At 42.1% G+C, this 13,439-nt stretch overlaps 1 protein-coding gene across 27 annotated transcripts in view; it reads right to left on the bottom strand.

The window, feature by feature from the left end:
• The window catches only part of ADGRL3 (adhesion G protein-coupled receptor L3), a 520,467-nt gene that overhangs the window by 93,036 nt on the left and 413,992 nt on the right, over window positions 1–13,439 (bottom strand). For 23 of the 27 annotated variants that reach the window (XM_042796493.1, XM_042796492.1, XM_042796511.1 and 20 more), the window contains 3 exons: window positions 12,180–12,283; window positions 5,356–5,541; window positions 1,549–1,587 (listed from right to left, as the gene is read on the bottom strand). In XM_042796493.1, the coding sequence (XP_042652427.1) occupies window positions 1,549–1,587; window positions 5,356–5,541; window positions 12,180–12,283 (329 nt within the window). The remainder of the gene's footprint in view (window positions 1–1,548; window positions 1,588–5,355; window positions 5,542–12,179; window positions 12,284–13,439) is intronic. The other 4 variants (XM_042796500.1, XM_042796506.1, XM_042796509.1 and 1 more) reach the window with 1 other exon arrangement.

Below are 13,439 nucleotides of genomic sequence, written 5' to 3'. Positions count from 1 at the left end.
GAAGTCCTTGAAATTAAGGGTAAGTTGAAGTTCGTGCAGAATGTTCAGGCTTTTTTCTATTAATGACAAGCTTTCTGGAGAATATATTAAACTCACTATTCACTCATGTTTGAAAGAAGACAAAAAGTCCAGGAGCATGCATTGACTCTGTAGAGTACACCCGTGAAGTTAGTGGAAAGAACTATGGGTCAGGTAGCTTCCACAGTCCTCAACAGGATTATGTGGTCCGTGGTCAAACCAGCCTCACCACGTTTCCACGGGTATCAGTAGACAAGATAGCTAGCTTGGGAGTGAGTGCTGCACTAAAAGCTTTCCTAAATTCCTCCAAATTCTATTTACTTTCTCTGAGATCTTAAGAGAAGTCACTCCAGACAAGGGATGTGTAACTCCATAACTCATCTTTATCCAGTAATGTGTATGGAAGGGCAAAGATGACATTGTCTCATGACCGTATCCAAAGGGAAGACATACAGCCTACCAGCACAGAGGGGTACTGTTTCATTTTTAATGTCCTAGAAATCTAACCCATCTAATCCCACATGCTAAATGAAATATGCACTCACAAAATAAAGTCAATACCAACTGTAGGAAGCTGAATTTTGCAGGAAAATTCAGGTATAGACACCCCCAACCCGCCCCCCCCCCAAAACACAGGGTTCATTTTACACCTCGTACACATACAAATAATAATCAACCACCCATAAGTACATCAATGTTCATAAGCACAAGACAGAAATTAGAAGGTAAAACATTCACATTTCTTAAAGCAGCATTAATTCACCCATAGTATACAAACAGGTTTACATAAAAGTCACTGGAGCAAATACTATTAGGCAAGGTGACAGGATAAATAACATAACCAGAGGTCCCACTCTTGAAAAGCCAGCCAACAAGTCTTTCCAAAATGCTGGGGCTTGACTTTGTTCACATAAAACACAATGTAAGCCTACAAAAGTCAGGCCACAGCTGGGTGAACTTCATGGGACATTATGTTCCTAGTTCTGTATTTAGTTTGCAGCACTCTCCTTCCTCCTTCCTACACTTCTCTGTGAGGACACTCTGCATTTCATTAGGATCCTACCTCCTCTCTCATGGTAAGTGTTGCCATTTAGAATTGTTTCTAAATTTGCAAGTGTAAGCGGGGAAGAAAGAAAACCAAGGAAAGGCAGGCAGCAATTATATGAGTGACATGCTGTAAGCAAAACCCAGCTTGTCTGGATATACCTGCAAGAGCAGGAGTTTTGCATTATTTAGTTGCACACATCCATACTGTCCTGCTTATTGTGATGGGTGGATGAGTAGTGTCAGATCTCTACTGTGGTTTTTCCTGCTTTCCGGTTCAGAAATTTTGCCCCAAATTTTTGTAAAGTCTGAGAGCAACTGAGCATGTGGGGGGGAGATGAAGAATGAAATTATTATCCTGTAACCTTAACCTTAGAACTTGCTGCCACAAAGATGGTAATAATCATATTATTCACAGAGACAGGACCCACTTCACAGTCATTCAGTCAAACAACTGGACACGTGTATTAAAAACACAAGAAATACCTGGACATAGGCCCTGCAAGAGCGTTCCCTTTTCTGAAGCTGAGTCCATAAAGACAGCGGATTAAAGACGGAATAGAAAAAACAAGTTAGTGACAGAACAAGGGAAAAAAAAAATTGAAGAAAATGCCTATAAAAAACCCTCATTTCTCTCTTAAACAGCTCCTGAAAACCAACCAAACCAAAGAAGGCTTGTGAGTTAGGCAGCAGCGGAAGGCTGGAAGCACTGGATCCAGAAATATGAGTTAGTTCTTTTTCAGTGAAGTAAAGAGCAGACTGGCAACTTTGCAAGAGCAGCTGTTAGGTGGTAGGAGACACTGAAGTCAAGTAGAGATGCTCAAGAGATTATGTTTTCCTTACAGCTTGGAGATCACACATGATATTTCCACATCAACCAAGGCTGGAAAGGCTGGGGCTGATGGTTATTTACCTAAGAGGAGCGTGGGCTCTGCAGTCAGACAGTACTGATGGCACAGTGAAGTATAACCAAGCTTTGGATGAGCAGGACCAGTTCCAGGGAGCAAGATGTATGCAGGACTGCATCCTGATACAGGATGGACCTGTATGGACCCATCCTGATACAGATGCTCAGGTCTCTGGCTCAAGGCAAAACCTACAGCACTCCAGCTTCACTGCTGTGTAAAGTCAGCTCAAGGTAATGTTGAGTGTGATAACACACTGCACTGAAGGAGAGAGCATTGCCCAAGGCTCCTGATAGCGTAAAGGGTCACTGAAGGGGGCACAACAATGAAATGGGAATCCAATCTAATATTTCCATTTGAGGTCGTTTTCTCCCCTTTGGATTAAACTGCTTCTCCACGAATGCATTTTCCAGTCCTCTCATACCTAGTTGTGCTTTCCTTTGTAGTTCCTGGGCCTAAATGCTTTATATACTGAATAACTTTTCCACAAAGAAACCCACCTTTTCATAGGACCCATGTTTAGTACTCTATTTTGATATGCACTTGCATGCATTCTGCTTGATAACTGCACGTTAGTGTGCCATGAAATTGAAGCAGGCACGCACTTATCTTCCCAGGACTTTGTGGAGAGTCTGCAGCAGTGAATCTAGAATTGGTAAGCTCTGCATAGGTGCAACCAAACCTGACAAAATCAGTCTGCTCAGAGTGACTGGCTTGGCTGGGTTTCTTTTTGCTGATGTGCCTGGTTTGGAAATGGCACATCAACAGAGATTCGGGGTAACTTGTGCTCTCAACTCACTGCAGTGCAATCCCGTTAGTACAGCTGAGAGCCAAATTTGTCCCCGAAAGTTTTGAGGGTCTGTGATAAACAAAATACACACAGGTATCCTGGAATGCCTGATTTCAATTTCTAATTCATCAATTTGTACCAGCAGAAATCTTCCTCTGGGTAAACTTGGCCAGTATGAAGACTTTACAGAAACAAATGGAGATCAAAGAAAGCCTTGCTGAAAATTACAGAGCTATCCACTTGGGGGTCTTGCCAGTCTGCAGTAGAACAATTATTACCTTAATTAAGCCTGATCCAGTGGAAAGCATAAAGCTTTTAGTGTCAGGAAAGTGGCTTCTGAAAGATGATGGCTTTTAAAAACTCTGATTATGCCAGTTTATTTCAATTCATTGTACATCAGCTTGTAAAAAAAAAAAAACCCAGTACAAAACAGCACAGGTGATTGCTTTCAGATCTCCAGCACATTCCCTTTAATGATTAAAAGAATATTTAATGGTTAGTGCTTACTTAATTTCTTCTTTCTGACTAAACGGCACTAAGCAAAACTCTTTGCAAATTACTTTTTCCTTTTTTTTTTTTGGAAATACTCTTGATCAGTGAAGGGGAAAATGGAGCAGTAACTCTGCTGCCTTTTGTTTGCCCAATACTACTTCCTAGTTGAATTCACGCATTCTTAAATGAACACAGAGCACTTGCTCTTCTAAAGAATTAAGTGGGGAATGAGAGCAAGTAAATTATCTAGCCTGTCATTTGGATCACTGACTCGCATTGCTGTTTTGCAGGACTCCAAACGGTCCAGAATTTTAATGAGGAGTGCAATTGATTTGTATGAGCTGCTTCTGCAAAGCTGATGGCAGGGGGTGAAAACCCGCACGGGGACCCCAGGAGTGGCAGCCGAGCTGGAGAGCTCTCCCTTGGCCAGTCTTCCCCTCCTCTTGGTAACTCATACCTGTCCCAGTGATACAACCCCATTTAATGTAATTGAAACAAATATTGGAAGATGTGATATAAAAAAAATTAAAAATATGGGTTTGCAAAGCTGAAGTGACAAAATGTTGGGTGTGGCTAGGGCACATTCAGAAGAGGAAGCAGATACAACCATGAAACCCGTTAGTAGGTGACATTAATTGCTGGTTTTACCTGATATTGTCAGACATCACCATCATTTCAAACAAAGAACCATGTTATGATTATAACGAATAATGTTATGCTGATGTAACAGTTAATACAATTATTACCTACATTGTTATAAAATAGCTGGAAGCAGCACTAATTAAAAGCATCAGGATAACCCAATTCAGAGCACATGCAAAGCACATGAGATGCAGGACTTCAATTCCCATGTGGCTGTAGTCTTAAACAATGCAGAAGCCCCTTGCATTTAAAACAGTGCAAGTCTACAATATAACTTCCAAGAAAAAAAGACAATGTTACTTCTCTGAAAAGTATTTCTCTTCAGAAGACACACAAGAGATTTCAGACTTAGCTGGGATCATTTATTCCCTGTACAACCTTGGGACCAAGTTCTTTTCTCACTTACATGGATGCCAGGGCTGTTGGAGCCAGCTATGCAGCTGAGAACAAAATTCTGTGTCTTATTTTAACTGGGTGGCCAATTTAACCATGTGCTCACAGCCACAGGGTTCAGCTGCTCTGTGTTCTGATGACCAGGCCTGTGCAATTCACTGTCTGAATCCTATGTAAGTCATATCCCATGTGTTTACAGGAGATTCAGTGATGAAGAGGGCCGTGGACCAAGGAAACCCTCAACTCTAAATGTATCCTTACAGACTCCACAGCCTGTATTTCCTCCCACGACTGACAATTTCTAGCACCTTTAGTATGTAGTAATTTCACTTAGGTCTGGAAATGACAAAAGGACAAATAATTCTTCTCAGACAGGAGGTACAGAAACCATACTGTCATCATGCAGTAAGATGCTTCTGGGCTAAGTCACAGGTCATCACTAAAACCATCCAGAAGACCTTATGTGCAAATATGATGGTATCTCATGTGCCTTGGTAAATGTATCCCCACTGTAAATAAATGTTTCTGTCTGCTTTTATTTGTTTATATTCATGCATAAGTGTTCATCTGACCTTCACATCAGCATCTTGTAATGTTACAAGAAAAATCAAAATCCAGACTCTCTCTGACTCTTGGGCTTTAAATATTCAGATTTCCTGGATTATATTACGTGGCATTTCACAGACAGATTCAGAACTGGAAACACTGGACAAAATTCTGGACTCATTCACACTGGCACAAGTCCAAAATAATTGCTGTGGCATCACTTGAGTTATTCTCATACTGAGCTATGACAGCTGAGACCACAATGAAGTACCTGGAGTTCATATATCTACACATCCAAGAGTATACCTTTCCCAGCACCAATAGTACACTTGGCATTTACAACTGTTCATTTCTCAGCAGAATAAAATACACTGTAAACGAGAAACTGCCAGATACTCTTGCGTACTATGAAAGAATCACTGCCCTAAAATGGCAGTCATTCAGAAAGACATTTATAATAGCTCTCCAGGGAGAGCCAAACCCTTCTTCAGCCTCCTGTCCCTTCCCGAGCCCCTTTGTTTTTACCTTATTTAAGCTGCGTGCAGCACTGTCTTTCCCGCCTGGAGTCAGGTTTCGGAGTTGTACATCAAGCAAGTTCACCAGTTGGACCATGGCGGACACAGAGTATGCGATGTCACCAGCATACAAGTGGTTTTTTGTGTGCTCTGCAAGCTCCCGGGCAATGTTGGCAGCCATCTCCCCTGACTTCATCTGCAATTCAGAAAGGAGAGAAAAAGGTTATCCCTGGCTGCTAGTTTCATGTTACTCCAGTCCCTCCCAGCCCCACAGTGTTGAGTGAGTCAACTCCCCACAAGAGGAGGAAAGAAGAAGAAGAAAAGAAAAAAAGAGAGGAAGAGAAGAAGTTCCCAAGAAGGAAACTATGGAAAGAGTCTTCATGGTTTGATCATGTATGGCGTTTGAGTATGGTTTAAACATAAGTGTTTTTTCCAGCTGCAGTCACCACAACACAACAAAATCTGATCTTCCAGGGCACTGCTGGAATTGAGGGGCAGCTGCTTCTCTGCGCTGCAGAAGATGTAACCAAAGATGGCATTGCTTTCCATGGCACGCTCATGCTAAGGAAGGCTTCAGTCAGCTTGTCCCACTGCCTTACCTACGCCACTTGAAAGAAACCAAACCATGCAAATAGTCTCTCCTGTCAAGAATAAGCAGTTTCTGGTTTCAGATTATTTGATAGCAAGGAGATGATTTTTGTTACAACCCCTGTGCAAAAAAATTCCTTGTTAAAGGGCCCAAAATAGATGACATAACCTAGATGAGTTCACAATTCCCACAATGTGGATTTAATAATCAAGTGCTAATTTACCACTTAGCATTTGCATGCAGGAGACATGGTCCTTACCACACTAAACACTACATCTGTAACGAGGCTAGTGATTCTCAGCAAATAAAAGCACGCTAACTCAGGAGCAAAAGGCTTAAGGCTTCAAGTAGAGGCCCACTGGAAGGGAAAACCAAGTAGGCTGCTTGGCTGCATCTTCTATTAAAAGATTTTATTGTCTAGTTGAGTCATAAAACTCATGAATCGCCTGTAGCGAAATTCACTCTGTAATTATTTGGGAAACTCTCTTTCCAGCTTTGGCTTTTCCCTCTTTTTTGCTCTCCCTACTTGGTGCCCCTTTCCTCTTCTATGCCATGGGGATTGGGAACAGGGCAGCTGGTCTCATCTCCTTTCTACAAGCATCCCACTATGAAAATACTATTGCAGGTTGCTGTTCTTTTTCTTGTTATATACCATTCTGTGATCTGGAACGTGTATCTATGGGGAATATGCCAGGCATAAGGAGAAATTACAGAGAGTGACATTTAAATGAAGCTCCCACTTCTCTGTCAGGCTCAATGACCAATTCTGCTGGGTTCTTCATATGAAATTTCCAGTTGTCTTATCTTCCAGCAGTTAGAAATCAGGTATTTCTCTCGTTCCCTCAATTTCTGGTGCTTATTATAAAAGCGAGATTCTAAGGAAAGATTGCAGACTGAGCTTCTACCTCTCTGTAAATCAATTAGCTGAGTTATAAATGAATAACTTCCATCAATTTGACAGCAACAGCCCATCTGATTTAATGAAATCTAACTGAAGATGTTCATATGCTCATCTTCAGAGAATTAAAGCATATGATGATATAGATAAGATAAATAAAGGAGATAATGTGCTGTTCTTCCCATTAGAGCGATGATAACATATATTCAAAAATTGAATTATTTCTTCCTTGTTACACACAAGGCTAATGCCATAGAAACCAGATCCTATTCTTACAGCTCCCTGCTCTCCTAAGCAGCTGAAGGAAGTCAAGTATCAGCATGGAGGCTGAATTTTGATCTCTTCTATTGGCACCCAGAACTTTAAAGACTGACTGCATCAAATCCCTTTACATAAATAAATAAATTTCAACATTTCCCTGTAGTTCATCACTGGAGCTTAGCATGTATCAAGACATATGGTGTTTCTGTAAGCCTTGCAGAAAACTGCAGGAATGCAAGAGTTTTTTTACAGATATATTAGAAAAAAACCCCTGCTACCCACTAATTTGATGTGTACATTTTCTCTTGGACCACACACCTATGCAAACTGGCATACTCAGAGCAAATTTCTCAGCTGTTACAAAGACAAACCCAAGAGTTTTCTCTCCCTGTAATAAGCCTCTTGTTGCAATCAACTGCAGGCTGCCATTGTCCCTGTCTGCAAAAGTGGTGTGGGCAGGTCACTACTAAATCATTTTCCTTTTATTTTGGACTGATCCTAGAAACTGCAAAATGGAGGAATTCTAGTGTGACCAAATAAACACCCCAAAATAGGCAACGATGGAAGTAATGCATGAGAAAAGGCATATTAAAGCTCAAAATCTGTGAACTCCTGCGACGCTGAATTATTTACTCAAACTCATTTTATGCACCCAGGTTTCCTGAAAACAGAGACATGTCATTCCCTTGGGACAACATGTCTGGCTGACAGATGATGAAGCCACTTCCTAGCACTGACACTCACTTCCAAACCTATTCATTGTCACCCAGAAAATGCAACTACAAGTCACTACAACAGCGCTGAGACACTCTTTCCATCCTGTCTGTGTGCAAAATGTGAAGGGGTATCCAAAGTGATGGTCATATGACATGTTAATGCTAATTTCCCCAATTCTTTTGAGCATTTTCCACTGAAATTGAAGTGTCTCCTATGCAGTCCCATTAACCCCAACTTCTGTTATCAGTTCCAAACGCTGAATGAATATTCTAAGCCTATCTTGCATCTTCTTATGACTGAAAAGACTGAAATAATAGCTGTTAGGGAGGGTGCACTTTCCTCCCTGTTTCACATATGACAAGGAACAAGAGCCGGGAGCTTTGTCTGGAAGGACTGAAAATGACCCTCCTGTAGCATTGTGCAGTTTCAGCTCTACCTTTCTCAGGAGGAACTGACTGCAGAAGGGGACAGTAGAATAAAAAAGAGAAATTGCAGAAAAGAAGTATTTAGGGAAGAAAATGCAGAGGAAATAAGAAGGATGGCAGCAAGAGAGCTAATGTGCTGAAACACCAGTGGTCATAAAGGCAAAAATATTTTCCTGCAGCCTGAGGCTAATTGATAAGAAAAAGATGGTACAAAAGATTGAACCAGAATTTTTAAAAACAGTGACATACATATGAACCAGTCAGCTGGAAAGGCCATGGAGTTGATGCTATTTTCTGAAGGGACAAACACCTGACAGGTTTCATTGGGCACCATCAGCTGCCAGCAGTCAGGTAGCAAGGCTGAGATGGGCTGCGGGCTATCTTCTGACACTGGAAAGCCTTCATGGACATTTTCTTTCCCTGACAAAGGTTTCATTATCCATGTGCACATTCATAGAAAAGAGTCAAAGCATATCTACCATCCTCTTTTTTTTTTTGGGGGGGGGATGAAAATCCCATTCCATTCAGCTTTGTTTTTTCTTTTATCAGATGACACCTAAGAATATAACTAACTAGTTATAAACACTGGTTATCCAACAGAGAGTTGAATTGCTCCTCTCCATGCAGTACAGTAGAGCTGGAGAACACTGAAAAAGTGGTTTTGAAATGATGGTATTCAAACAACTTGAATCACATTTAATGTCCCTTTAATAATCTGCCAACCATAGCACCTGCTCTATCCAGTACATGCCACTCTGAAAACTGACTGTCAAAAGTAACCTGGATGAAGGATTTCACTGTGGTGTCATCAGGACTGCAACTCAACACTCAGGCATGGACACGATGATGTGGTGATGCCCTCCACAAAACTCCACTCCCTCTCCCAGACACACTCAAACAGATCTACAAGATCTGATGAAGGTACTTTGAACCCTAAGGTTTATCTGCTCTTTGGGACTATATCATCTAGGCTGTTCAGGAGGACAGTATGAACATGGGTGGCACGTGCTTTAGATGTACAGCTTGAGGAAAAGATATTTTCAGGTGAGTCACACACTGCGGCAAGGATGGTACTGATGAAAGCAAGAGGTAAAACAAACAGGCTGCGACTAAACGTATGACCTAACGATCAGGACAATTCAATGTATCCAAGCTGACCTTTTTGCTTCCTTTTACTACTTGACTCTGGAAATAACCCAGGTAGCAGTGCATAATTCAATCGCACTGGCAAGTTTATTCTCCCACTACGTTACGAGGGCATGGTAGGCACCAACAATAAAGTTAAAGTAAATGTCAGGAGGCCAATGAATTGCTGAAGCAGACATTTGTTCTGATCTTCCATCAAGCACAATAACTCTAATGGAAGCTAATAGAGGGTTGTAAAACCTAATACCATGATGCAAGCAGGCAAACACCCAATGTACAGTCTGAGCACAGCAGGAGAAAGAAAAGAAGCAAGTAATAATCCTTACTTCACTACAGATACATGAAAGCAAGCACAGTATTTTCCTACTATCCTCTCTGGCTTGGCTGAAATCCCTCCAGGGGACCCACAACCCTTCTTCCTGAGCAGCTTGGACCCAGCAAGTGACAGAAGAGGGGAGTTTTGGGAGACAGATTAGGAACGAAGACATGCTGAGCAGGTATGAACCCTGGCTGCCAAAGAAGCATTTCTACCCATTTTGTAAGCTGTGCTGCAGCTGTGCATGCTGTGGGATGGGTGACCAAGGAGGACTCAAGTGCTGGGGATGCAGGAGAGCTGAGCTATAGGGTTCAATCACTCCCTGTCCTTGTGGCATGGCTGGCCTACTGCTTCCTCTAGCTGCTGCCACAGCAGCAAGAAGAGGAGCTGGTTTGGTTTAGAGGAGTAGGGCTCATTTTTCAGCTTTAGAGAGGTGCTGGAGAAAATCTGCAAGCTTGGGGCAGGGAAGTGTCCCGTCCATGGCAGGGATGTGAGAAACTAGTGCCTGATTTATGGATAAATCAATCTCTATCTCTAAGCACAGTGATGATTTCCAAGACTCTTGGTTGGGCAGGGAAACCAAGTAGCTATTGGTTATTTCATAAGCAATTAAAAACTGTGTTTGCTGTAAGGATCCTACTGAATGAAAACCCCAACACAAGCCCCTAGGCAAGCCTGCCAGGGCCCTCCCCTTAGAAGTCACTCCTGGAAAGTCTTAATGTTTTGTAGCAGCTTTCCATAGAGGTTGGGCCATATATCCCCAGATCTCAGTGGCTTCCCACTTAGGCATCAAAAGTTTAGATACAGAGTCATTTGGCAGATCACCTTAGTCTATCCAATGACTGGTGGAAGGTTCCCAAAGCTGAACATAACTGAATTCCTCCAGAAAAATAGTAACAATAATAATAATAATAATAATAATAATAATAAAAAATAATTATTATTATTATTATTAATAATAATAATAATAAAAATCCAGTCCCAACTGTAACCTGCTGGGCACTTCTGAAAACCTGGCTCTTCAATTTTAGCCTGCTTTGAAAACACGCAACAAATTAAATGGGGCTCATTTGTTATGCAAATGATAGCTGGGGTTTCAAATAAAATAAGCCTAACCTTGATGGAGATTTCATCAGTGCAGGCTATTATTTCCCTCTGCTAATGGTTAATGGCCTAAGCCATCTTCACTGAGCAGCAAGAGGTCTCCCAGCTGCCTGGGTGAATTATGGCTAGAGTAAGTAATATTAACCCCTCCAGGATAAGTACGTAGGTCATAAAACAAGAGCTGCACAGCTGCTAATGCCAACAAAGGCAGTCTTTATTAATCAGCTAGCTGAGCGTAGGGCAGGAGAGCGGTCCACCCTCCCACATGGGACAGAAGGACCACAGGCTTTGTAATGGCTGCGCCATGTCACAGCAGCCCGACGTTAAATGATGCCTTCCCTTGCCTTTGGGGAGGGACAGGTATAAATACAGATGAAGTGAGACAGGGATGATCACGGGTGTATGTGCTAGTGATGCACAGGTCGTTGAGTCTCAGTTAAGATGGGGCGATGGGGAGGAGAAAGACTACGAATCTTGTCTGTAGGGTCACCCCATCCTGTTCACCAGCGAGTGCTGGCTCTCCAAACTTGCAGCGTTGCTACTGCACAGCAGCATGGCTAGCCTGCAACGCTGGGACATGCTTACTCTGGCTAAAGGAGCGAATACATCTCCACAAATTGCTATAATAAGGATTCAGACCACAGACTCTATGGCATAAACACACATCTGGTCTCTGTAATGAAATCAGCTGAAAGCACCACTGTGCATTAATAACAAAAACGTTCAACATATTGCTACCAAATAAGCTCTGCTTGTCTCGAACTTCTATTGTCACATGTTAATGCACTTTTAACACTGATAAATGATAGTGCTACAAAACATTCATCAAGGGACTTAAGAGTCAAAAGATACGCATTACTGCGGCATTGTTTTATATTCCATCAGTTCTTTTACAATTTGGGCAGAAGTTAAAAACAGAAAGTCAGAAGTGCAATGCAAACATTTCATACTGAGTCTGCCTTTCTTTGGTAAAGATTTCTCATCTACAGGCTTTATTCTGTGCTTGCTTGTCATGAGAAAATCCTTGGGAATGCATGAAAGGGAAAGTTTCCTTTTGCAGTAAGTCGGTATTTTCCATATGTCCATCCACCTCCTCCTCCCTCTTCCTCCTTTTCTTGCCAGAAACAAGAACTGTCATTCACTATAGTTGAATTCTACTTTCCAGTCCCTCTCCTTTGTCTTTCCCTCACCCTCTTTGACTTAATTTCCATCAGATTTTGAGAGTCCTACTTTCTGCTTGCAATTCCTGCCTACAACGCACAGCTCCTGCTTTATGTGTGACTTGGTTACTTTGGGTTCCTTATTGTGAAAACAATCAGGGAGCTCAGGAAGGTCAGTGAGTAGACTCCGTCTGGTCAACATACGGGAAGGGTTTTACCTTCTGAGTGATGTGGTTTATCCAGGGAGAAGAGCAGTTGCTGAGATCAGGTCCTTGGGGCTCCCACATCCCATCTGGTGCAAGACACCGAAAAGTTGCAACACCTGAAAGAGGAAAGCTGCTGTGTTTAGTGTTATTGGTTGCATTTTGCCCCCAGAATCCCATGTCACAGGCTTTGTTTCACAATGACAGACACCTCATGCAAAACCTGGGAGCTTATAATGCTCAGGACCTCGGTAGGACACTTCTGAATCATTTCAGTGTCCTAGTCTCCCATCATCTTAGTGCTTAGGGGCCCTATGACATAAAAGACCCATAAGGTAGCTCAGGGATATCTCCATTTTGCCAAATGGAGACTACGGACACCGGGCTTTGCCTTAGGCCAGACAGGAAAGCTGCCAGGGACTGAGAAATCAAAGCTGGATCTCAAATGCTGAGCCAACACCTTGAGTGCTCTGCCACACCACTGGTGACCCAGGATCAGACCCTGCACCTTGACTTCCTTGCTGCTTTACAAATATTTTACTGCTCTGAATCATCTTTAAACCATTTGGGTAGAAACACACAAAAATGTAAACACTACAAACACTAAGATGTAATGCTGAACTTTACTGTCTACCCCCAAAGGTGGAGAGCGACTTTAGAGGAGAGTTTTGTTTGTCAAGGGCCACCGAGATCGCTGCTGCAAAAGACAGAAAAGCACTTCAGGCCCTTCCAGACAAGAAATGCATCCGCAATGGTGCAGTTAAAGATCTTTAAAAAGCAAGAAAGCTGGTACATGTAGATTAAAGACTCTGCATCCTATAAAGTGCTCTACCCTGCAGAGCTGAACTTTTCAGCAGAGAAGTGAATTACAGGCTAGGTCTGATGGTAGCACCGATTAAAACCAGTGAGAGTTTGCTCATGCCTTCAAAGGGAGTTGAAAGAGGCCCACTGCTAACATACCACAGCTTTTAACAAATTGCATGAATCACAGAAATTAAAGATGGGAAAGGCTTATTGCCATCCCCTATCAACAAGTTGGGTTATTTTTTTTTTTTTAAACTTAGCTATTTTCATCGAGTCCTTAGCTTTTGAGCTTAGAAAAAGGGCTCCCTGCATTCAGCCTTCATTATCTGTTTTTATCTTTTCTTTCCTTCTCACGGCTTCAGTTCAGACAATCCTTTCCTCTCTCTGGGAGCCACATGATACTTTTTGCATTAATTTTACCAAGTGGGGCTGGGAAAAACAGCAAAAACATTATTTACTTATTCTCCCCAC

Source organism: Tyto alba, unplaced genomic scaffold, assembly GCF_018691265.1.
Source record: "Tyto alba isolate M040663 unplaced genomic scaffold, T.alba_DEE_v4.0 Super-Scaffold_23, whole genome shotgun sequence".
Taxonomy (NCBI): Eukaryota; Metazoa; Chordata; class Aves; order Strigiformes; family Tytonidae; genus Tyto; species Tyto alba.
The sequence above is the reverse complement of the archived record's forward strand: the minus strand, read 5'-3'. Positions and strand labels throughout refer to the sequence as shown.